The 27384-nt window shown below is 40.2% G+C and overlaps 1 protein-coding gene across 2 annotated transcripts in view; it reads right to left on the bottom strand.

Annotated features, from left to right (window-relative positions):
* Positions 1-27384, bottom strand: part of LOC118425715 (vam6/Vps39-like protein) — a gene marked incomplete in the record, with an annotated part of 61586 nt that overhangs the window by 3211 nt on the left and 30991 nt on the right. For both annotated transcript variants that reach the window (XM_035834766.1, XM_035834775.1), the window contains 2 exon segments: positions 4015-4106; positions 22605-22739. In XM_035834766.1, coding sequence (XP_035690659.1) covers positions 4015-4106; positions 22605-22739 — 227 coding nt within the window.

Genomic DNA, 27384 nt, shown 5'->3' with positions numbered 1-27384 from the left:
ACATTCCACCAATAAGTGTTTGTCTAGGATGGGAGGATCCAATGTACAGAATAGTGAAAAATGATTTGAATTCTTTGTAAACATGTAACGTATAAACAGTGCCCTATACAATGTGGAAATTATCAGAAATTCTTATCTTATGTTGTTTATTTCACTACCTACCGAGGCATCAATCCACCTCCATATTTAACTACCCCCCTATAATCCTCCTTGATGGTTCAACCCATAACAAGATGAATTGTTCCACTGCAGTGTGACAACATGTCTAATGGGATTAGTCTAATTAGGGGCCTTAAAAATACTAAATCAGCACTGGGACCACCTTAATTGAATTGGACAAAGAGAGGGCGAGGAATAATTTTTCTTCACCATCAACACTGGGTATCTATGGCATCTATGATAAATGTATAACGGGAGCATAAATTTACTTGAAGCAAGGAAATAAACTTTCAGTGTCATATACAAATATACAATGTGAAGTCCAGTGCGTTTGTAATAATTCAAAGCTTAAGTTACACATCTCCAACCATGGACTCCTGACTACTCCAAACCTTACCCAGGCCATGGTTGGGTAAGTAGGTAAGGAGCAAGGCTGGTACATGTAGTTGGCCATCAAGATTGGTCAGCTGCCCCAGAGGAATATTTCAACATTTTGCATAATGTTTTTGTATTCGTAATGTTATTTTGATCCAGAAAAAATAATAATGTCAGTCTACCATGATATCTTCAGTGGTATTCAAAAGAAGTACATTCTGTGTTATACCTTTACACAATGTAAACAGAGACAATTTATAAAATTAATACATACCACTATGACATTACATTAAATATTGTATTCTGTGAATATGACTTGGCAATGACATAACTTAGGGGTTTTTTTTTATTTTTTATTTTTATTTTTTTTATTGAGATTCTCCATATACATATGGAGGGTATGGCGAAACAGGTGTCAAAGACGCCTTTTCAAAGCCACCATACCGTTCGCTTTGTTGTTCGGAGTTTCCATCTCCTAGGAGGACTTCCGACCAAGGATGCAAGGGGTTCCTCCTACCCCTGACTCGTGTGTCATGGCGGGTGCGTCATGCCCGAACATGCCCCTATGGCCTGTCACCACAACAAAGGCCTGTCACTGCCACTAGCCGCAGCTATGTACTCATTTACACCTGAGTTAGGTGAGGAAAGTCGTGCAAAGTGCCTTTCCCAAGGGCACAAGATCGGTGACACGGCAAGCGGATTTGAACCCGGGACCTCTCGGGCCTGAGACCAACGCGCTCCCGATCGTGCCACGCGATTCCACAAAAGAGGGTTAACTTATCATGTAAAGAAATAACTATGAAAAAATTCAATTTCACAGTTTCAATTGTTCAGAGGCTTTCGTGTTTGCAGACCAGAAAGAAAGAAAACCTTTTCATTACAACAAAAACAGCTCCTGCTTCAGAACACAGATGTTCTGATGTCAAGACATTCTGAGGGAGGCCACAATTTGCACTATTGCACCCTGCCCCAAAAATTGCAACATATGGCTCAGAAGCACCCCACTTGTGAAAAAAGCGTTGGTACGTAACGCATCGTCGTGGCCTTGTGATTTCCCAATGGACAAAACCAACGTGGAAACACTGAATATTTCATTCTCCAGTGAAGTATCACATTACCAGGGGCCACGTGAATATATTCCCCTCACGTTTGAGCCCCTAACAGAGATCTGATTATAGAGTAGGCCCTGTCTATACAGTGAGCCCAGAGTTGGAATGAAGCACGGCTTTTACCTTCTGGGTCAATACCATTTGGTCATCTGCCTTGACTTTCACAACTGTCTATACCTAACACCTGTCTATAATCTATCAATTGTGGGTACAAGAGAATGTTCATAGTATAAATTCTTTAGAATGTTGAATACTGAAATGTATAATTAAGGCACATGTATACTTAATTAAGGGGTGGCTTTGAAAGAGAGGGGAGTAGGGGACAATTGCTTGTATTTGGCACTACACCCTCCCCCCATGATCATTACTGACCTGTCCCAAACGACACAGATGCAAAGCCAAGGGAATTGGCTCCCGAAGTCGGGCAATTGATTAAATTTGGGCTCCAGAAATAGCAAGGCTGGGTGGAGATTGCTGCAAATAATCGATTCAGAGGTTCAGGCTAGACATACTTTTCTGTGACAGTCTGGAGAATGAGAATGATTTATTCTGTAAAACATTGCAGCCATCTAGGCTGAATTGTGTAATACATTACAAGTATCGCAGTCCATATCCATAGCTGGATATATTTCCTCTTGCTTCAGCCATCTGCTGATTGGTCATTGAGAATTTAGGGCTATTCCATTTTAACTGTTCTGAGGAGAGGTCAGGTCATGATCAAGAAGGGGGGATAATCAAAAGTTGGAGGGAAAAGGAAGTCCAAGAAATTTAAGATGTCATACCAATTTTTGTGAATTTTCTATTTTGCTTATCATTTTCAATATCTGTTAATGTTCCAACTGCAACATCAGGGCTCGAAATACCACCTGCATATGCAGGTTAGTGCAGGTAAAATTGGAGCTGTGCAGGTATTTCTGGTGTCTACCTGCACCTAACCTGCACTGGTCCATGTACTGGGTTTTATACATAAATGTCCTACGATGCAGGTGTACATTGTTACAATGTTACCTGCTCCAGTGCAGGTATGCAGAAAAAAGTATTTTGAGCCCTGAACATACTACACGTTACATGTATTCAAGTCCTGTAATGGAAAACGCTGCAAATATAGATCTTCCTCATATATTATGCAAATAAAGTTCTAATTTTTACATTTAGGCCCAATCTTGCAGTTTGTTCCAACATGCACATTTACATTATGCTCTGGGTTTGGAGGATAACACTAAAACCTGACAATTCTCCTGAGGCTTGTTTCTCCAGAATGAAATGCACCAGTGACTGTCAACAGGCCTGTCAAGGGAAATTGATGGCTTCCAGTCTACCATTCTAACAACCTGTCACAGGTTCTCTCACAAACACTACGCTTGACATGACCCAGTCCTATCTTTGCAAGCATGTGTTTTCCAAAATCTTGACTGTACGTCACACATTACTAAATAAATGCTGGGATATGTACAGGAGTTCTTCTGTTTGGCACACAGCTATCATTACTGTGCATTTACTGATTACATTGGCCAGCAATGTTCCTCAGAACTGAAAATGTGATGGCTATTGTGTTGAATAATTATTGTTTTTCATATTCAGCACCAAGGACAGTGACCTTAAGTGAGCGATACTGTCGCCATATGTGTGGCCGTGGTGCTTTGCTGATTTTTAAGCCACCTTTGGGGACTAGAAATATAAACAAAATTTGATACATACATGTACATGTACATGTACATGTAAGTGGCAGTAAGGTGATGTTGGGGTTAGGGCTGTTGTCTAAAGGTTCAAATCTTAGCAAGTCCCAATTTTGTAACCTTTGGAAAGGCACTTTATTTTCTCACTGGACTCAACAACTGGTGAAAACAGCAAGGTTCAGTTAGGGACGTCTATTGGTAATGTTTAAAGATAACATCATTTCCATCTGACGTTTGTAACACTTTTTCCAAACAACATGTTGGACAGCAAAGGTTTTATGACATTACACAAAAACAAGTATATCATACGTCAATGTAGGTTAGACATCCAGGGAATAAGATACGCCAAAAAGTAGTTACTCAAGCTAAGACGACTGTCTTACCTTTGTAGCTTTTGGACCTTTGAAAAATTGTCTTCCAGCCATTTTTGCATTTTGATTCATATAGTTAGGATAAACCTGTTCTTTAACTAGATCTCTTTCACATATCAATTCACAGCTAGGATATATAAACCCTCTCCATCAAAATCACTTTAGTGTCACACGAAAACTACTGGATAGTAAAACGTCTGACAGATTCAAAAACCATATCTAGTTGCTTGAGTAACTACTTTTTGGCGAATTGTATATTATATGAATTGCTTCATTGATAGAGAAAGTGAGACTTATGACTTTTTCACTTCTGACTGCTCTTACCTGTTTCCAATTTTCTTCTTGCAGACTCTGCACATCTTCTCCTCTGTGATGATGCACTTGCTGCTCTGGTAGAACATCCGCTGTTCCTGAACCTGAGAACACACCAGAAAAATCATGACAATCCGTCAACCCCTTCTTGAGTTATTCCCTTTCAAAGTCTTACACTAAACCTACCCTGCAGTTCCAAAACAAGCAGCCAGGGGGCCCAAACCTACACCACTTACTCTTGGCATCAAGAGCTGTCTACCACTCAAAAATCAAAGCCGCAGCATGTTCAGAACTCAAAATATCAAACCCAGAAGTTCCGTTGCAGTACTTTAACAGGCTGCTAGGGGGCCCAACATCAAATCATTTCCAGGTCTCATCAAGACCTACCCACATACCGAATATCAATAAAATCCTACCAGGCGTTCTCGAGTTATGATGGTCTTCTACAAACATTACATACATACAAAAAAACAAAATGTACATACAGTACATAAAAACATAACCTTCTTGGCGAAGGTAATGACAAGGAAGGCGTCACAGCATGGCATAGCAGAAAGCAGGCATTGCGCAGATGTTTGGAATAGGAGACAGGCCTTCCTGTCTTGAAAAGCTCTTTTGTTTTGTGTTGTAGTGGCATATTTTCATATATTGAGTTATCTGATCAGTTGGTATGGCCCCATGTAAACTGGATGCTGATCATTGAGTGACCAATATTGCATTTCTATGACCTATGATTTATAACTTTAAAAAGTATCCTTTGAAGGACAACAGAACAATACAAAAAAAAAAAGGATTGACAAAATACACTTTTGATCAATGAAGTTCCTTTTAGTACCAACTGTGACTTTTGGTCACATACTCCATTGTTGCGAACTCAGTAGAATGGGAAGATAAGCTGTGTCGTTGTATACATGTTGAAATGTAGTAAGTGATGAGACATGACGAGTTCCTCATGCAGGTATGGAATACATTAAATATGTACATGTAACATAATTACATTCATGTCAAACCTGTGACGCGAAAACGTTCGATACGGGTGTTCCGGACTGGGCCATAACTTCCGTATCAGACCGGTTCGAAAGGCGTATCACACAGGTTCCATTCGAATAAATCGAACTGTTACGAGCGGGCCGAGTGCGATGCCATCAAATGTTTGAATACCTGATTCAGACGTTGGAACATTACTGTTGCAACACTTTTTGTTCGAGGGCACCAAATTTGTTCAACTTCTGGCACATTTCGCATGAAAACAGGGGTTTTCTCAAGTGGGTATGACATAAAAAGATACAACACGGTGTATTCCGCATCACCCTCGGTCCCAGCCCTCCCGGAATACGGGATTCACCGTGTTGTATTCTATATGTAATACATACAGTGAACACTGCAAACATAATGCAGTCAAAATGTCAAGGATACTTTTCTACTTCAAGCACACAGCACCATGAACTGGTGAGGAAGTCAATACCATGACTTCACAGATCATTGGACAAGGGTGGTTCTGTCATTTGTTCACCTTTTTAAGTGTGTTTGCACAAAGGTTCAAGAGAGAATGTCAGAGAGGACTGCTGATAGAGCCAAGGTGCTTTCAAATGTCAGGGAGGTCACCATACTGAGTGAAGAGTGTTCAGCTGTGCAGAAGTGAACTCTTTGTATAGAGTTACTTTCTACATACTTGTATGGCCACAGCAAGTAAATTTTATGGATGACATCACACACATTGATAAATTTTTTTTTTTTAAGTGAGACTTTGTTCCCCGCCGGCGACGCCTGAAGTGTAGGTGCAGACTGAAGTGACACTATAGTGAAGTAGACTTGAGTGCAATTGTAGTGATAACGTTACAGTCACTACACTATAGCTGAGCAGCACAAGTGCACTTCATGGATACAGGAATAAAAGACCTGTTGATTGTGATACAATGTTTTGTTGCTCCAATTCTTGTTATTGTTTACGATCTATATTTTGGAATTCAGGTTTCTTGTTTTTTTGCCCATCATGTTTTGTTTTTTTTACTTCTGCAAGGATGTGATCCATAGAATTTATTTCCTGTGGCCTAACATGTAAAAAAGATCATACATGTACATGTGGGATGCTAGATCCTTCAACACACATTACACCCACAACGTCATTCCCACCCTACATTCTGCACCTTTGATGTATTGTACACTGACTGATAACGTGGTATGTATAAACAGGATGATGATAGGACAAATACATTGTAGTGTCAATACGCTGTGTACAGTATGGGTGGAGCTTAAGAATGACTGAAAAGCATTCCTACCAAAACATAATCTGATTACACAATGGAAGATAAAGGCACAAGTCCAATTCTAGGTCAGTTTTGTACATTCAATTTGTATGTTCAGTCAGGAACTTTGGAAACAGTTGATCAACTCAAAGTTAAAGTTTCTTATAATGGAACAATATGCATATTTTGCTTAGAACCTCCTTAGAAAGTGCAGCTCTGGAAAGAAAAAAAATGACTGTGCAGTAACACATAGAATCTTAGACACAGTATAGAACAATATTGCGGGCATGAGGTTGTGTTGTGTGTTGACCTTTGCCTCACACATCAATCATGTACTGTGACGTACACAATGTACACATGTAGCTCTGCTAGGGGCAAGGTTGGGTCACCATTTACGTCATTATGTTGGGTAGAATATTAAAAACTAGAGTTCCACGACCCCATACCTTCACCAAATGATTTTAACCTTGACAACTGGTGCATTACTCATGTTTGTCATTAATTATGCAAATAAGGTCCTCATTTGCATAATTTATATTAGTTGATCAAGTCCTCCACCCAAATTACAGATGTACACAATCTAAGGTAAGAAGGAAGACATTCATTGCATTTCTCATAATTTATGCAAATGAGGTCCTCGCTTGCATAATGTTCAATGATAACATAACTTCCAGATGCCACAAGAATATCCTGTCATTTAACAAAATGGGATTATAGCATTTCCTGATAAATTATGCAAATTGGGCCTATGTTTGCATAATATTTATATATCAATATTCTTCTCTTTCTCAGTTACGAATGTCACATGTTGTACCTATAATAGAACAAAGCGGGGTTACCCAATTTCCTTTTTAATTATTAATAAGGTTCTGATTTGCATAGTTAACATTTGCCCATTTGAAGCATCACGTAAGCTATCTACATACCAAAAATCATGACGATCCGTCAACCCCTTCTGGAGTGAATGATTCAATCCCTTTCAAAGTCTGACCAGCCCCTGCAGTTCCAAAACAAGCCACTAGGGGGCCCAGACCTACACCACTTACTCTCAGCCCCAAGTGCTATCTACCGCTTAAATATCACGACCACATCATTAAGGAACAAGCTTCCGTGGAATCACTCCCCTGTGGGGTACCATCTAAAACTTTTCAAGTCAAGGATAAACAAAAATGTTTTTTCCGAATCTAGTGCTGTGACTCAAAACGCATGAGTGGCCCTGTCTTGTGGTGAACCTTTAAGTAATTTTTTTTTAAATCTCATAATTCTTTTAGATACCCTAATATTGCCACATCCAAAAATGGTATTTCAATGCCTTCTCAGGAAATTAAGTAGATATCTAAAGTATGTACCATATGTAGTACCTCAGTGATTACTGGCATCCAAGCCACACTCACAGAAAATTTCATATAAAATTTGAGGAGTGCATAAATGCGATGTGTGATAAAAAAATTGCAAATAAAAAAAGGTGTTTTTTAAAACTTTAAAGTCCTCTTTTTAGCTCAAGGAATGTTTCTGAGTCTTTATATTCACTGTTGCATTGATGTGTATACAGTAAATATCAATGAAATGAACTACGACTTGGTGTCTGTTTTTTTTCCTCAATATTTTCAATCCTACCATATTGTAGATCTGGTTTTCATGATTGAATGTAAAGAATCACTGAAAATGGAGTCTGGCATTAGCTTAATACCAGGTTATTTCCATTCAATGAGTAGCCATGACAAAATGATTGTGTGGCACTGATGGTCAGTAAGTACATAGTTATCCTTGTGATAAATCAAGACCACATCAAGCCATAATAACTGTCACACACAGTGATAAATCAACTACAACTACAGAAATATCCCTCCTTATCACAACTTATGAATATCATCATATAGTGACATCCAATTTATCATAGGTACATAAAAGAAAAAAAAGCATAAAAGAGGCTCCACAATAAGTTTGGAATTCCACTTTTCCCATTTTGAAATGTGCTAATATTTTCAATATAAAAGCACTTGGTGAAAAGTCTTTACATATGATTGACAAGTATGATGTACAGTTGTGAAATATGATAATAACTTTCATGAATATTCATTTTGAAAATTTTCTTCCTGCAGGAATTCCTGCAGGAAGCGTTTTTCCTGCAGGAATTCCTGCAGGAAAAACTTTTTCCTGCAGGAATTCCTGCAGAAATTTCCTGCAGGACAAAGGTAAATTCCTGCAGAATTCCTGCAGAAATGACCTTAAAATTAATACCTAAAGCAATGACAGGAAGAGTTCTGTATACGCATTTGATTTTGGTTTGAAACTGTTAAACTGTGCCAATTTCATTAGCCTTGACTTTCAATGTCTAAAATAGATATATATTGAAGGCATTGTTTATTGTTTCATTTTCCTAGTTTTATTGATTATGTTGCTGGAGATGCCTGAGGCATTAGAAAAAAAAACTGCCCTATGAATTAACTTGTCTCTAACAAAATGCATGTCCTGCAATGGTAACTCATATTTTTTCAGAGGTACTCATATTTTCAGAGGTATGGAAGCTGTGGCAATTACTATTAGTTACCTCTTCTATTTTTTCTTTAACCTCAATACTGACGTTTTATGAGTATCTAAGCCAATTTGAGTGCCCAAGAACTATCCATTTAGCATCCATAAGCTAAGTAAAAACATTTAAAGGATCAGAAGTCAGCAAAGAAATGGATCTACATTATTTTTTGTAGTACCTCCATTAGCACCTGTACCATGCATAAGATAGAGTTTAAGCACAGAAATTGCCAATATGCATGCTGACGAAATTGTTACCGCAGCAAGAGGATGATGGTTTCTACATGTTTTTGGGTAATATTCGGTGAGGCAGCGATCGCCCTCTACCCACAGTTCCTATAATACTGATCGCAAAATTGGTACCTTATTCTCAGTTTGACGCAGAACCGGACGGACAAACCGCCCTGGCATGGAACGTTGTGACGATAGCATCGGTCACGAATAGGACTTGCCTTACTTAGTACAAGATTTCCCTTTAGAAAACTGAAAGGCATCTTCTCTGATTGGCTGACAGCTGGTTTGTGGCGAAGCCCAAAGTAACCGAAAAGCTAACGTAAGCAAGCAGAGGGACCAGACATTTGCCAGAAGGAGTATGTAATGGGAGTTGTTCCCTCTGCATAGGAGTACGCGGTGTTGAAAATGATGAAAATATGCCGGGAGTTGCGGGGGGGGTGGGAGGTGTGCTTGCTCCCAGCAACTTTAACTATGACAGTGTAATTTTGATGGAAATGTCATTAACTTATCTTAGTTAAAATGCAAGAAATAGCATTTCAGAGGGTCAAGATTTTCAGGCCTCTGGTGCGTTGTGCCTTCGGCGCTCCACGTGCTGAAAATTTTGTCAGCAAAAGTTCACTTCTACCCCCACCCCAAAATGTATTTACTGCCGCCCGCGTAACCTCTGTAGTGGGAACTCTGCCCAAGCTAAGCAATGTCATGGAGGCAGCTGACATTGCCTGTCATTCCTCCGGGTTCTGGACATCTTTTTCTTATCACATTGTCATTAGCTAGTCAGCTTTTCATACAACAATTGTAGCCTTGTACGAAAGGATTGCGCGTTTTGCTTTGCAACTCCTCCTGAATTTACCGTTAAGCATTACCAGCCCTCCTGAATTTATCGTTAAGCGTTACTCCGACTTCTGAATTCACTGTTAAGCATTACCAAGACAACCCCCTCTCTTGCAGACCCTCATGTAAGGGTGCCCACATTAACAAGAAAACTTGAACTTCTCAGAATGCTACTGACCGTATACACTTTTTATACATGAAAGGATTTGAACTCCTATCCTATGGTCTACCAACCTGATGAAATTATTTTGGGGACTTCCAGTAACTATTTACTGAATTCTAAACTATAGTAAAAAATTTTGCTCATCTTCTGGACGTCAAGTAAATCATGAACCACTTTGTTAGCCATGCTGATCGCTGGTATCTTTGGGTTATAGAAATCAACCAGACTTTATATAATAAACCCCTCAGGGTGCAACATTGATCATCTATTATCATATATGTGGCATTGACCTGTCATGCAATGCCATAACACATACAAAATGTAGAAGTGTCCCGATCCGGGTACGTGGACACCTAGAAATTCATTCACTGGTGTTTAATGAATCTCTATTTAAACAGCTGTTTTTAATGCATTTCTAGGTGTCTAATTGAAATGATATATCACCCATCACCAGATCAGATCAGTTAAAAGAACAATTTGACCAGTAACACCCTTTCCTCAGCTGTAACTCTTTTCATGCTTTAAAGTCATTGAGATTGTGACAAAGGCCTTTTTATGACAAGAGTGTGATAATCACTTTCCCCTCCCCTTTCTCACCCATCTTTAGAGAAGCCATTCTCTAATCTCCTTTGCACCTACATGTAGGTGTTTAAAATCCAACAATGCATGCACTAATTTATAATGACAGGTAATTAGAGAAATGAATGGTAGTTTACCCAAGGAGGTTTAACCTTGCATATCACAAAGGAGTTTTAAAGCTCTGAGCTCACTGACCTAAACTAGATTTTCCAACAGCAACCTAATGGAAATTCAATAGATTTTTAGTCTTTACTATTTGCCTTTGGTAATCTTTACTCTTGGCTACCCCAGGCCTAGGTCTCTTGTGATTTTATTGATAAAAGCTCCTTGGTTTAAGACAAAAAATTTTCCTGATCATTTAGATGGTGATAGGTTTGAAGGCTGATATCAGATACTGATAGCCAGAATAAAGCTACCAAACCAGAATGGCTGTCACATCAAAATATATGCCACAGGCCTTCTACTACTTAGAATTAATAAGAATAATTTGCCACTGCAGTCCGCATAGGGTATTGATAGGTGAAATTTGGGGTCCTGGCCTATGGACTATCTTGCAGGTGCTAGCATGTGCTATAGAGAGGTGTTGAAAAGCTGAAAGGCCGACAAAGTAACAACAAACTTTTTGATAACCAAACTTAATGATAACCTGGGTTTTGATCTGGTACAAAGTACCGTTATCTTTTGGACCATTAACAATTTAACATGAAGCCATGAATGCCATGAAGCTGTTACCAGTGATTCATATGAATAGAAACATCAGACAAAAGTTTGTTCCAGAGATTATTTGTAGTTTAGGTTCCAAATCCTACTACATGGGCAGGCTGCATATAAGGCGCTTACCTTCCTCTTTTTGGTAATTATGCACATTGTTATGCGGGTTGAAAGGAGGTCAGTTATTGTCAAGGCATGCTCCCCAGTTAGCAAGTTATTAGCAAGTCCCACAGGGACCTTCCCAAAACAAATTTCTATACACAACTGCTTTATAGAGCCTGGTGGGCAGTCAGGCCAAGCAAGGAGGTTGAAATGATTTTTTTTAACCTCCTTGGGCCAAGGAAGTTTCATATATTAAACGTCCTTGGTCAGGCAAAGAAAATTTCAGATTAGAACGTTAAAGTTGAAGAAACCTAAAAATTCACTTCTGGGATGGATTACAGGATTCAAATCAGATCAAGAAGCTTTCATCAATAAAAGTTCCTTGATCCTCCTTGATCTCACCAACTTGATCGGGCTCAACACTTTTGGACTACCTACCACTGGCGGATCCAGAAATTTGTTAGGGGGGGGGCGCGTACCTTGACGCGGCCGAAGGCCGGAGTTTGGGAAATTAGGCAGTGCTGTGCACAGCACTATAGCCAGACAACTTCTCACTTTATTATATACCAATGAAGCTTGGATCCAGGTTACATCCAGGTGCGTGGGGTCATACTTTGTGGCGTCACTGAGGAAAGTGAACGTTTTCAGACATGAATCTGATATTTCAGCCACATTTCTGAATCATAAAATCTTTTTTTTTCTGGCAGCCAAGTCTTGATATATATTTGGGATGATCAGGGGATCTTGTGGCATATTAGAAACATGATGTGTTTGAAGGCATTTGAAAGTCCATGAAGGAATGCAGCTTCAGTAAGACAAAGGTTCATAATCTCCAAGCAGATCTTGCGGTAGCATAAGATAGTATTTTAAGCTGGGGAAGGAGTTAAGCCAGCAGAGGAGTTTTCTGCCAGCTAAACTCCTTCCCTATCCTTATGACACTGCAAGATCTGCTTGGAGATTTAGAGGTGTAACAGTGGGGTTCTAGCGCTGCCAAACTGACCACGCCAACAGCTCTTGAGCTTTTGGTGTTGTGGTTAGCACGTTGGATTTGTGATCTGGCTGCCCGGGTTCGGCGCAGGGTCGAATCCCGGGAGTCGGGGTGTTGTTTCCTTCTGTTCTTACTCGCCCCTCGAATTTCTACAGAGGTTAAGTGCTGATCACAGACAAAGAATCACTGTGCAAAAGTGGGGTTCAAAAGGCACCAACTGACCAGTCTAACATGGTCTGGTTTGTCACCTTTTAGCCTGAGTGGTTAGTGTGTTAGGTTCGTGGGCTGGTGGGCCCGGGTTAAAATCCTGGGAGCCAGGAGACTACTACTTGCCTCTTGTGTTTCAAAAGTGCAAGATTGTGAAGGACCTTGCACTTCTGTGTCATTGGGAAAGATGGCCTCAAGCCGACTTCTTCCAAGCCAGTCCTCACGATGTGGTTCAGCATGTGAGAAGGCCTGTTAACCTTTACTGCCTCCTCAAGACATTTAAGATTCATTGTTTGACATTGCCTGGGCCAGACCCTATAGAAGAATATCATACATCCAACATCTGCCGAAACTCTTCACCCAGCAGACGTGCTTTAGGAGTTTTTGTCGAACTTCCTATTTTGCCCTTTTTTTTGCGCAAATGGACAGGAGGAACACAGTATAAATCAAAAGCCAAACAAAAAGTTGAAAAATGCCTAAACTGTAGCCCAACCTCTGCTTGGAGAGTAACCGGCGTGACACAGAGATTCTATCTTTCATACTCTCCAAGCAGAGGTTCAGCTCCAGCTGTTTTTGATGTGTTAAAGGCCTTGGCCAGCAGACATGAAGGAAACGGTACAATATTAAAATAGAAAAATTGACAAAAATGCCTAAAAGCATGTTAAAAACAGCCAGAGCCAAACCTCTGCTTGGAGAGCAATCTTTCCATGTGCCACTTTTTGTTGGCTCTATGCAAATCAAGACAATTCACGCCTTGTTTATATCCACAAAGTCGAGTCTGGTACCATGAATGCTGACCAAAGGGGGTCTGATAGACACCAACTGACCAAGCAGTTGTTAATCTGTGCTGGTTGAAAAGACACAGCTTAAACTTTAAAGGGCTTGTTGGCAAGTGACAGATGGATATTGCTGGTGTTTCCACTATGGCTTACAAACATGCCTTTTTTTGGCTTGTTGACCCTCCTTTTAGGTGATTTTGTCAGGCCAGATAGGAAAATCCTCAAGTAATTATTGTTATGCAGGTTCAAACAAGGTCAGCTTTTGTCCTTAATACAATTGCAAAGGATACATGTGCAATTATCAAGTATCCCACAGGGACTGTCCAAGAACCCCAGGTGGTGACTTTCTTCCTAACACGTGTCTTGCTCAGAGATAAGTCCTGGGCTTCAGTCAGCGCAACGAGGGTTTATCTACTCTCCAAGCAGAGGTTAGGCTCCGGCTGCTTTTTGACGTTTCACTTTAGTCGTTTTTATTGAGCTTTCTATTTTGTCATGTTTCTTTTAGTACGCCAGCCAAACAATACAAGATACAATACAAAATAGAAAGCCCAATAAAAATGACTAAAAAAAAAACGTTAAAAAAACAGCCGGAGCCAAACCTCTGCTTGTACTAAGTTGTAGAGTGGCTTTATCATGACAGCCTTCCTTACTTGGTCAGTGGTATTTCAGAATGACAAAAACCTGAAAATTTACTTTTGGGATGGATTACCTTGCTCAGATGAGTCCCATTGTTATAAATCTTCTTGAGAACTACATGTAGAATATTAAAAAAGAGACATTTTGATTTACGATAATCATCTAAGTCTGGCACGCCCTCCCAAACCAATCAATGTTCAAACCAAACTGGCCGGCCCAGCGTTAGTCAGAAAACAGTAACTGTATGTAATAATGATTAGCTTGTTGTAGAGCACTCAGAGCACTGTCCTTTTCAACACATCCCTACAAGTAATCTCCACGCAAGGCCAATTTACCCCTCTGCCGGCTAAACTCCTTCCCCAGCTTATGTGCTGTCTTATGCCATGCAGGATCTGCTTGGAGATAACCCTACATGTAGAGCCTCCTCTAGGGCAGGGCCTAGGGTGACAACCCTTCCATGGCAAACTCACTTGAGTCACTTCCCTGGCATTTGCAAAGTAATAGGGAGTTTGGCAACTTTGACACTAGCATAGCAGTCCCACAACTAGAAGGGCCAGCTTTTATTTTCGAGCGCTCGGGTCCGATTTTATCATGGTCATTACTGACAGAAGGGGGCCTGATAGCCAGCAGCAGTTGTTTACTTTTAACACAGCTTGAAGGGCAAACTGGCAGCAAGGCACAGCTCCATGGATTGGAAAGGCACAGAGGTGCTGACTTCATTCCCATGCCTTAATATCAAACCTCCTTGGTTTGAGCAGTCTATTAGCTTAAGTGGACATATTTTTAAGCTCTTTAAAAGGACCATCAAATTTTCACAAAACTTTAAGAAACATTGTTCATAGTTTAGCCCTAAATTGAAGACAACCTTGATTTACCCTACTGGTTTAACCATTTTAAATTCAAATATTAGTGTTAAAGTGAACTTAGGTTTCTGAAATTCTGTAATTCTTCTGAAATTTCTTCTATTAATAATGGACCTCTGAGTTCCAGGGTTCGAATCTCTTTGAAAATTGAAGGCCTTTTATCCTCAGCACTACAAGTTACAGGTAGCCAGGATCTTTGGACCTGGATTCGTGCTAATTGTTAATTGGACACCAGCATCATTTGCATATCTTTAGAACAATAGCTGACCTTACTTTGAACCCGCATTACAATGGCGCATACTTACTTGATTTTCAACTAGAGGAAGCAAGCTCCTGGCTAATGTTACAAGGCCCAATTTTAGATTATGAAATATTCTCTGGAACAAACTTGCCAATGAAGCATAACAACTTCATGGCATTCCATCCCATTTATACTCAAGTGTTAATATCTTATGATGATCAAAAGATGACCAACCAGATCAAGGAGGTTGAAAAGAGGGACCAGAATGAGATCAAACAAATCTCAGGTTGCTGACCAAGGACCTTTCATCCTTGGCCACGTTGGTACTGTATTTCAATGCATGCATGGAAGGAGCATTCGAACAGAGGAGTTCATTTGATGAAAACACCACAGCCGTGTAAGCACAACATAGGCTGTTAAACATGTCATGGCCAACTGACTCATACTTTGTGTGTAACTTTAATTGTGAGTTATCTATACGAAGATGAATCAATCATTTTATTTTGTTGGTCTTTTGCAACCTTCTGTATAATTCTACCCCTCGAGCTGCCTCTATATAATTCACACTTCCGCACCTCCTACCCTCCTAATAGGTAGTCCTATAAATAACTGGCATTTGCAACAGGCCAAGAATGAATGCAGGACAATCAAATAGTAGCACATTGACTATGATTGAGAAGGAAAGTTTCTGATGAGAGAATTTTACTTACCAGAGTTATAGAACAGTTTTTCCTATGTAATGTAATGTACCAACTCAGATAAACTTTTATGCTAAATAAAAGCTTATCTATCCTGAGGTTTCGGCAATATTAAGATAAGGTCAGTCAATTCCTTATAACATCCTTGCTCAGAACTTGTTTAAAAACTCCCTTGTAGTCTGGAAGGCATATACTAGTATGAGATCATTAACTATACTTCTCATCCAATTGAGACTGTCTTTCACTTCTCTAATGACCTGAATTACAAATTAGTACATGCATTGTACTTGCTAGTTTACACCAGTAGATAATCATGGCTTCTTTAGAGATGGGCAGGAAAGGACAGAAAAGGTTATTATGACACCTATACTTGAGCCTTTTGATGAATCTTACAGCATTTACCTCAGGAGTTATGGATGAGGAAAGGGCCTTCAACTGAAGAATGTTTATATATTGAAGGCAGTCTACATGTAATTATGGGGAGGGCATTCTAACATGCCAGGCTTTTTCATGCCCTTGAAGTCTAGTTGCTAGAGAGTTGTCAAGTTCAGAATGCGATTCAATGAATTCTTAACACATTCATCCATGGAACATACTTGGATTAAAAAATGTATTTATCTTGTTCATGCACTGCAGATACAAGGCCCTCTATTATATAATATTTCACTATATATTCACAGTCAGGTCTGATAAACAACTAATGCAATAGGCACAGTTTAACAGTTTCAAAACAAATTAAAAAAATCAAATTGATAAGAACTTCTTAGTGTTATTGCTTTAGATATGAATTATAAGGTCATTTCTGCAGGAATTCCTGCAGAAATTCCTGCAGAAAACAATCTTCCTGCAGGAATTTACCTTTGTCCTGCAGGAAATTTCTGCAGGAATTCCTGCAGGAAAAAGTTCTTCCTGCAGGAATTCCTGCAGGAAAAATGCTTCCTGCAGGAATTCCTGCAGGACTTCCTGCAGGAAGAAAATTTTCAAAATGAATATTCATGAAAGTTATTATCATATTTCACAACTGTACATCATACTTGTCAATCATATGTAAAGACTTTTCACCAAGTGCTTTTATATTGAAAATATTAGCACATTTCAAAATGGGAAAAGTGGAATTCCAAACTTATTGTGGAGCCTCTTATAAGGAAATAAAGAATAAACTTCAATGAAAATTTCAAAATGAAGATTTAGAAAAGATTTATTATTCATATATAAACACTAGGTCTATCATTATTCTGAATTTGTAATAAAGATTCATCATTATAGCATACATACAGATGATAATGTTGATAGCATACTTTCAATAACTGAAACATATTAGTAATAAATCACAAGTAAACTCAGTCAACCTCGTGATCTTTACATTGGATGTTTTGAGATTGCAATCCCTGAACGATGAGTTCAGAATGAAGCAAACAGAAATCAATCCTTATATGGAAGATAAAAGGGTTCTGGTGCAACTGACATGGAGCCCTGCAGGGATGCTGTAGGGCTACAAATCAATATGGGGGTGGTTTCAGATGAGACAAATCCGTTACCAAACGAAATCACCTCATTGCCTTTGCCAGAAGGCTATGGAATTGGTTGAGTCAGGACTTGTTTGGTCGGTATGTAGGTCAACACCATATAACTCAGGAAATTGTGGAAGGATTTTTGGAATGATATTTGGTAGGTGTGATATTTGGAAGGTCAAGTTCGAAAATGGTTTACCTGCCGTTTCCCTACGGTACTGTAGTGGGATGTTTATGTGAGTGTTTCTTTGTGGACAACAATACCCGAGCTTAGTTGTGATGGGTGAAATGGAATGTCCAACTGCTACAAACACACGTTCACACAGTAGTCTGCTATTGGGGTATGTACTAGGCAGCATTTAACCAACTGGGAAAGATCTGGAGGTGCAAGAAACTCTCTCTTAAGTTAAAACTACGCTTTTACAACAGCAACGTCCTGTCTACACTCCTCTACGGCTCTGAATCATGGAATTTGAAAACCAGCCATGAGAAGAAGCTTGACGCCTTCGACAGCAAGTGCGTGAGGAAGATCTTGGGTATTAAATGGAGTGACTTTGTCTCAAACAAAGACATAAGAGCACAAACAAGGCAACAACCAGTGTCCTCCATCATATGCAAACGACGGTTGAGCTGGCTAGGACATGTGGTCCGACTCCCACCCGAGAGATTTGCTCACCAAGTTCTCCAGTGGAAACCTCAAGGTCGGAGAAGGAGGGGCCGTCCTAAGATGAACTGGCAGCAGACAGTTGACAGAGATCTCCTGCCAGCAGGCAAGAGATGGAAAGATGTGTGGAGACTGGCTGCAGACAGGGCGTGCTGGAATACTCTAACTGCCTCATGCGTCGCACGACGTGGGAGCTACTAAGTCTAAGTAAGACTAGGGGTGGGTACCGGTACAGCTTTTGGGGGCTTACCGGTCAAAGAAAATAAATGAACAAAGTAGAGTAGAATCTATAGTCATTTCTACCAAGTTTTACAGTCAAAGGCAGTTAGAACTGTAGGGTTGGCCTTGTTGTTGAACGGGCACGAGGAGGCAGGATGGTCCGCCGGTAGGGTTGGACGCCACTTGATGCAAAACTTGCATTTGTGCAATTTCATCCCGAACGGGGAGTCATGATCAGAATTGTGAGAGCATTGACCGTACTGGTACTTAGAACATGGAGACTTGCCTGCGTTTGGCTTCGGCAGGGATTTCTCCTGTGGCTTCTTCATGTATTTCAGCTTGAGCCTGGAAATCTTGTCGAGGACTCGTGGGTCTTTGAACTTCAGGATGCCACGCTCTGGGTGAATGAGCACTGTTTTGTAGAAATCCTTGATGCCCTGGAACGTGTATATCGGCACGTCCAACATCAAATCTTCCAGCATGGCCATCCTCATGCTTCTTCGTGAGGGGATCGTTAATGATAGCGAGCTCCCCCGACACAAACTGGCTCCAAGTAAGGGACTCGTGGGTTGGTGGTGGGTCCTCAAATACATGCATGTGCGCCCATTCCACCTCCTGCACAACTTTGTCATGAGCTTTCCTAGTGAGACCACTCGAGCTTCTTACCTCTGCTTTTGGTATGCATGACCGGGGCGCCGAGCAGGCTGTCACGGTGGCGCTGACGAGCTGCCCTTTGTTGCAACTTGCTCAATTCCCTCAACTCCTTGAGGGAGGGCCTTGTTGTGTCATCGCTACTGTCTTCGCTGCTCTTCACGGTTGATGCGATGCTGGTGTTGGCCTCCGAAGTGATGTTACTCAGCGATGCCTGGTCGTCCCGCAAAGATGATTCCAGCCGCTCGACCTCCCTCGTCATCTTTGCTATCAGAGTGCTCGCAGAGTCCACCTCAACTGAATCCTCGTCACGATACCTTGCAGGCTTTCTTGTCTTTCGTTTACCTGCGCCTGATGCCATTTTGAGGCCGGATTGGGGTGGAATTTAACTAGATTGTCGACAGAATTTTCACTGACATTTTCTGACGCGAGAGTCCTGCTCCATGCGCTGGCGCCGCGGTGCAGTCTGGGATGGAGTGGAATTCCTCACAATGACGCCAGGTGGCGCCATTCTACCACGATTTCAAAACGCCAGTGGGAGTCCAATACTCCACAAAATAAATTTCTTTGTAGCGAAATGGACCATTGTTTTGAGTATCACCCCATTCACCAGTTATCTCATACTGAATCAGGTCCAGGTTCAGGTCTGGACCTGGACCTGATCCTCTGGACCTGAACCGGACCTGGACCTGAATTTTCTGTACCGGTACCCATCCCTAGTATGTACTCTTTAGTAATACATGAATAAGACCTAAAGTCTTGAATAAAGGCATGATTTTTGACAAAAAGATGTATTCGTAGTTAATGATGGAGAATGAAGACAATCTTTTTGGATAAGTCAGAATCTGACATGACTTTATTGCATGATGGCATATTTCAACCAGTCTCCCAATGTTATTTTCCTGCAGCTCCTCTCAGCTTTTTTAGCCTGGCACATGTTGTCCATCATCTTCTAGCTTCATTTTACATCCCTGATTGATTCTCCACAAGATAACAGGTGACACTTTAAATCCAAAATGATAGTCTGATTATGGAAAACTTAAAGAACTTCTTTTTGGGAAGACCATGTCATTATCTGATGATGCTACATCACATGAAACATTTGGCCCTTACATACATTGTATATCATTTTGTGAATCAAATATTTCTCAGTGTAACCATAGGGATCAAATTTGAAATCATAATTGAACATAATCATACATTATAGATGAATAGTCAAATGCCAATTGTTTATCCATTAACACTGGTGCCAGACTATTTTGCAAATGGCTGGAGGAGCAAACCAGAGCTAGAAGAGGGTGGATACCAGGCTCAGCTATTTCATTTCTATCATCAAGTCTCTAGTAAATTTTCAAAGCAAACCAAACTTCCATTCCAGTCCCACAGACAGAACAAGCTGCACTGAGGATTAGAATGCTGCAGCATGTATGTTGGGAATTCACAGACAGAAAGACACAGAGGGGCACATACATGTAACGTTAGTTTGCCTTTATCTGTTGGGTAACCTATATATCTGTTGCTTTTTAAAAACAGGGTATGTAAGCACATCAAGTCAAAGGATGGTAGTTTTAAACTACAATATCCTGAAAATTTTGCAAGTTGAAACTAACGTCCGCCAACGTGATATCCCCAAATACCCTGTTTTTAAAAGCAACGGATATAGGTTACCCAATGGATAAAGGTAAACTAGCGTTATCAACAAGGCCCAAAACACTGCAGAGATGATTGTTTGGAACTTCAGTCAAAGAATTCTTGATCCCATCCTCCACTGAGGCAGCAATCAATAAAAAGGCAGATTCAATAAGACAAGACATTTATGCAGCCACATCCCTTTAATATAAATCTGGAGGATAATGCCACCTCACTGAGTCTAATATATCTACCATGCCTAGCACTTGTATAGCATGTAAGTGTTCACTTGGTCAACACGTGTTGAATTAAAAGATTTAAAAAATTATCTAAATCAATGTGTTCAGATAGAAATAAAGATATTCATGTGTGTTAACTATTTTCTACACTACCAACTTTGCCAACTTTAGTTTTCTATATTTGTTTCAATATTATACACACAGCAGTAATTTCTACCCTTGAAATGCATGTGGCATTTTGAGTAATGGAACAAAACATGCCAATGGGTATTTCTATTCTGCATGGCTGCTGAGCAAGAAATGGGGTCGTACCCCAGGAACTAAGGAACATTTTCCCATAACCACTACAGGTGCATCCATCTGCATGTGGGTAATGACAAATATGCTTGGGTAACCAAGGGCTTTATCAAGTTCACTGAAAAACTGTTTAATACTTGGTTGATGTTCCTTCACTGATGGAAAATGTGTTAATCTGGGGACAGGGAATGTGTCAATCAGGAGACATTAGGCATTCATGTCAGTGGCGGCGGGCGGCACAGGGGGCCCCCCAAAAAAATTAAGCTGAAACCTTGTGTATTTTAGAATTTTCGATTAGGCCACAGCATGTAAATCTTATGGATGACATCAGCGTGCGCATTAATTTTTGCCTGATTTCAGAAAAAAAAACAAGAATTTTTTTCTTCTGCAGGGATGGTCAACATGACGATAAAGTACCAAAATGAGCAAATTATATTGTGTTGTAGCCTAATAATTGTACTTGTAGAAGTGACACCTGCGAGGTACCCAGGACTGTAGTTGTAGAAATGAAATTTATTGGATAGTTGTAAAAGTGATACCAATATGGTAGCTATGAGTGTGGTTACCAACTTTGTTGGTGATGCCATTCTACCACACTAGTGTCACTTTTACCATACCAGTACATGTCTTAAATACAGGAATGAATGTCTTGTTGGCTCTGATACCATGTTTTGTCCCTTTAATTCTTTTTACAACAGTCATCACAACTTTATGGTGCCTATTTTTGAAAATGTAGCCATCTTGATTTTTTCACCCATCTTGTTTTTTTTTCGCCCTATCGCACTATTTTTGCAGTCTGCAGAGGATGTCATCCATAAAATTTACTTGCTGTGGCCTTATGGAAATTTCATCAAATCTAGCTAGTTCACCTGCAATATTTACCCATGAAAATACAGGAGGAAAATACATTTTTTAAGGGTCCCGATTTCAAAATTTTGCCGGACCTCCCTTGTGTCGGCTTGCGCCTTTCGTGCAGGACATGGTGAAAATATGTTGCGGGAGAGTGACTGAGTCCCTCTTAGTCCCTGACATGATTTCCACGTGGATGCTTGTGGTTGCAACCATCCCTGGAGTTTATCACACAGGTATATAAAGTAGTATGGCCACAATCTACTGTGAGATGGCTGATTACTAACGGTGCATATCATAACAATAAGATATTTGATGGCACCTCTGTCAGTCATTATGAGTTACTGTGCTTAGGTAACTACCAGACTACAACTACTCCATCTAATGATGAAAACCAACCTAACAAAACTGGTTGACCATCAGTCTGCCTGCTATAATGGTCATTTGACATCAAATTTGTACTGGCTGATGGAGTTAGGCATTCATTACAAACAAGCATGTCTGGAAAATGAACTATAAGAAAACAGAAAGTTCTGCTGCAGTATCATGCATAGAAAGCCGCTTTAATGCCCTGTTGTGCTGAAACTCTGGTTACATCTTAAGTTATGCTATCAACAAAGCTTAATATACACATTTAAACAGAAATGGCACCAAAACACCATATTCAAACCTTTTGGCATAGGTAAGTATAGTTTCCTGCTTTTCCAGTGTTATATTTTATGAGTGACCTTACCTGTAAGTGTTCGGCATACAGTAGACTCTTCAACACCTGCATGTTCCTCTTCTGCATGGCCTTCTCCTCAAGAACGTTCTCAAGAAAACTGCAGATGTCTTTAATCTGAGTACCCGAGGGCAGCATGGCCAACGCCTGGACAGGGTGACATGGAAATATTCAGTTTATTTGTTTGTTGTTTTACTGTTTGTTTGTGACATAAACTGTAAAGGCTAGGCTGATTTGATGTTATGGACAGCCCAAAACTGATGTGAGCAGGTGTAAAAAAAAATTTAATGTGGGCAAAAAGGAGAGTAATTCTTAAATTTTGAAATCTATTTCATTATGAGTAAGATACTTGAACAATGAAAAATTGCATAGCAAACAATAAATCATTCTAGAATTATACTAGTAATTCCCTTGATTACTCACAAGGTTTTTTTCTTTCTAACAATATCAGCCGTGCTTGCTGAAAAAATCTTTTTAATGGGTTTTATCGCATGTGAAAATGCCCAATTTTGTGCATTATTTCTGACATGACAATAACGTTAGTTTTTTGACGGATAAGAACTCGACTTGTAGCGGGAGGAATATTCTCTCACCCCATACACAGTTATTTTGCTTCAGGATAATTCCCTGCAAGAGAATTGATGCTAGACTTGACGTGTGCAGCCTCCAATTGAAACCCGAAATCAACTGGGGTGTGTCCCTTTAACATTTGTTCAACATTTACGACATTTACACATCTGATCCTTTCCCATTACAGTTTGTTTGGTAGGATTTTCTCAGACATTTTATGATGTTTCACACAGCAGGAACCACCTGTGCCAGTTTCATGTATCACGTACATGTATCATGTTTCATCTTAGATGTGAGGTACCAATAAGGAGTTTTCTGAGACTTGAGTTGTACTTTTGTGGTGCAAGTGGTAACGCAGTGCAATTGCTTGGCCCCCTCATTTACGTGCAAGCATGTCTAACCCCCACAAGATGGGAAACAACAGACGATAAACCGGGTAGTGAATGTGAGTGTGTGAGATCTGGATCGAATGCTGTGGATCCGTGACCCAGAGTTTGATCCTAGGGTTGGCTCAGTGACATGAAGCCAGCCCCATGTACAGTTTGTATGTAGGAACCTGATGTAGGGAGAAGCCTCAAGTGTCAAACCTCTGCACGTAGTAAAAGGACTCAACACACTTATCAAAAAGAATAGGGGTGACCACAGGTTCTTGGCTAAATATACGAGCAGGTGCAAGGTGGGTCGCCCGGGGTCACTGACCTCTAGATCACTGACCTTCAGCAGCTAAAAATAGCCAAAAATCTTGAAATACATGTAAATCATTTTGAGGTTGTCTATGCCAAAAATCACACTTGGGTGCTTTGAGTTAATATTCAATGCACACCTTTACATAAAAATTTCAGGTCATTTGCTCTTCAAACCAGGGCACAGGAGGTAAAATATAGCACAGTATCCACACTGATCATTGGATCATCCTCATTAGTGATGGGGGCAGTGCCAAAGTCGCGCGATGGAAGCCGAGTCCCAGCAATGGTGATAAAGGTCGGTGGGTAGGTGGGGAAAGAAAAGCACTTCCCCTCCTCCCAACGCTCTATCCACTCCTCCCACTCGCTACAGGTCGGCCCAACCTTGCTCTTCGGCATTATGGATTTCTCCAGATGAAAGCCAGTATGGATTATACACCCGTCTTACATAGCGTTATTTATCCGCTCTTTCTTTCATTGTCACCTGTTCATGTGCCAGGTCTGCCCCACCTTGCACTTCTGAGCTGCGGATGTCTCCGGGAGAATGGCAGAAGGGATTATGTACGCCGCCTTATATGGTATTATTTGATCACGTGATTTCGGCTGACCAATGATCGTGCAGTGTGAATACAGTTTTGGTCTGAAAAATGCAACAACAACAAAACTTGAAATCATTCTAAAGGGATTTATATATAAAAAATGCATGAGTACTAGCCCACTCTGCCCTCAGTGCGCCAAATTTTAGGTCAATCGGCCCAGGAACGATGGAGATAAATCCCTTTGAAGATTTGACAGAAAAGGAAGAAAAAGAAATTGCAAATACTGGTACACATTGTACCATATATTCATGGTGTGGAGTGAAATATAATCAAGCTTAAGCCACAAAACAAAAACAAATCTTTAAATTCACTGGGTGTCAAGTCAATGCCCTCTTCGATCAATAGGCTATATAGCTTATTTCCCAATAGCCCCTTTACAAAAGTATCAATCAAAGTACTGATATATGCGACCCTACAGGACAGTAAAATGTACAAACGTGCAACAACACAGCCCCATTAATCATTTATAACTCCCTTTCTAAAGTACATATTTTTCATTGTCTGTCAATGGCAAGATAGATATCATTGCTATTGGTTAATGAAGGGGATTGTCTTCTCTGCAAAATATCACATGTCAACAGCAATGATTGTGACAGTCACAGTACGTCTTGGCCACCCAACAGTTCAATGTATATGTAACTAGTGTAAATAACTATGGCTTCTTTTCAAGATTTTCCCATCGCAACCTTCAATATTGATGAGGTTGTTTTCGATTCAATACGCCAATCGATAGAAACAAGTTTAGCTGCTATTCTGCTGGGGGAATAGGAGACTTCCAGAGTTGCAAGTTCACTTCCAATATCCCAGTCACAGGCCTTCTAAAGCAATTAGCAATGATTTAGCATAGCAAATAACAAGTTAGTGTACATGATAAGAGAATGGTATACTGGCTACTATGTCATTGTGCAAAGAAACAAATACCTTGTATGAATGCATACTCGTGTGGACAGAAAAGGCCTACAGGCTTTTGATTTTCTAGTTACATTTTCAAAAATTTCTTTGAAAGAATGATGATTCTAAGCGGGTAGTTATGTTGCTAATTTTGGGGCGTTCCTTATAGGCATGCGCTACACAGAAAAAACAAATTTTCCGGGGATATAATGACTAATATAGCAATATGAAGGTCAAGATTTCTTCTGTATATTGAGCAAAAAGGAAGAAACCATGAGGATACGTTTTCCATGAGCTCCGGGGGCAATAAAACACCCACAATGCACATAGAACGTACGATCTGGGTGATCAGGTGACGAAACTGCATTGCCACTATTGTGCTCCAATATCAGGAAGTATTGGCTGTACAACGAAATTTGCGCCACCTAAAAACGCTACAAAGAACGGACTTTTGGGGAAATACAAAAGATTATACACTGCTATTAATAATAACAGTAGCCAAAACAAAGGGGGGAAACTATGATTTTCACAGACTACGTCACGGTACGGGCAAAACAAATTCCGAACCGGAGCCAAAAGATTTTGTGGGTCCAAGGAAAAGAAACTGCATGACTATAAAGTATTGAAAGGCCCTTTGCAGGTTTAATTTGTAGGAACTGCATCTTTGATATCAACTGCTCTACATGTACAGACTGAGGTGAAGGTGGTGGAGGAAACATCCATCATAGACAAGTTAGGCGTGCCATCTGGCATAATTACATTGAACTGCAGACTGATATCAAACATTTTCGAATGGCTGTTAAATGGTAATTTGTACATCAAGGAAAGTTGAGGATAAACTGTTGTCTAACAAAGTTTGTCAACTGTCTCAGGCAAGTGCACACAGCAGGTGGCCATATATGACAAGGCAGTTCTGTAATCATTTTTCAATAGCAAATGGTGCAATACTAGCCTGGGTACCATCCGGATAGTAGTTCGCTGCTATGTTCACTTCTGCTATCCATCTGGAGACTTGCACATTCAAACCGTTTGGTGGTAAAATCAGTTAATGAGTGAATCAAGGAATGGGTTCTAGAGCACTCGTTCGATGACAACAGGACTGAGGGCTTGTCCGGTGTTGGAACACCGGTTCGAACGAGCGCTTGAACCCATTCCATAATTTGCTCATGTGTAGGGACCAATCAGCGCCTGCGTCCAAAATTTAGACGATTCCAGACGTTAAGATGGGCCGCGTTCCCAGACGGAAACACAGAGAAGCGACTGTATATAGTGTATAGTGAATGTCAGAGCTAGAAGCGACTGTAAATAGTATTTAATGAACGTCGGAGCGAACTACTTTCCGGATGGTACCCAGGCTAGTGCAATACTGCTTCACCATGGCTCGTGTTCTAAGCCAAGCACACAGGTGTAACTAGGAGTAGTAACCAAGCTCATGCCCAAGTCACACCGATAGCACATTTAACATCCCATCACACATATCAAAAAGAGTGTGAGTGGATCTAATCTTATACTGGTCTTACACAGCTTGTACTAGGCCATGTTGATTTGATTATACATTTGTATGGATGACATCCTCTGGGAACCCCAAAACTAATGCAAGCATGTGAATGAAAAAAGTTTGGTAAAAAAAAAAGTATATTCACACTGAAATCAAAATGGTCAGGAAGATTGTACGGTATACCAAACAATAGATTCTTCATTTTTGTTCTTTTAGCTTTTCTTTTTGGCCTTGGAGTTGACCTTAACATTCTATGACAAATATTGTCCGATATTCTTTTTCAATCTATGGCTGCATATATCTGCTGTTGCTTTTGTACGATTTACAGTATGGTTGAAACATTTTTTGGAAACGGACGAAAATTGATGTGGATACGATTGTCATCCATATAATCAAATCAACATGGCCTTACTGAACAAATACTGGTGAGTTAAACTAATGGTGGTTTACTTGTGTACAAAATAAACAAATACAAGGAACCGCAGGGCTTGAAATACCCACTTGCCCACTTGAAAATGCAACCACATTTTGCTTCGCACAACTTAATTCTG

Source organism: Branchiostoma floridae, chromosome 1, assembly GCF_000003815.2.
Source record: "Branchiostoma floridae strain S238N-H82 chromosome 1, Bfl_VNyyK, whole genome shotgun sequence".
Classification (NCBI taxonomy): domain Eukaryota; kingdom Metazoa; phylum Chordata; class Leptocardii; order Amphioxiformes; family Branchiostomatidae; genus Branchiostoma; species Branchiostoma floridae.
This window is presented reverse-complemented; position numbering and strand designations above follow the sequence as displayed.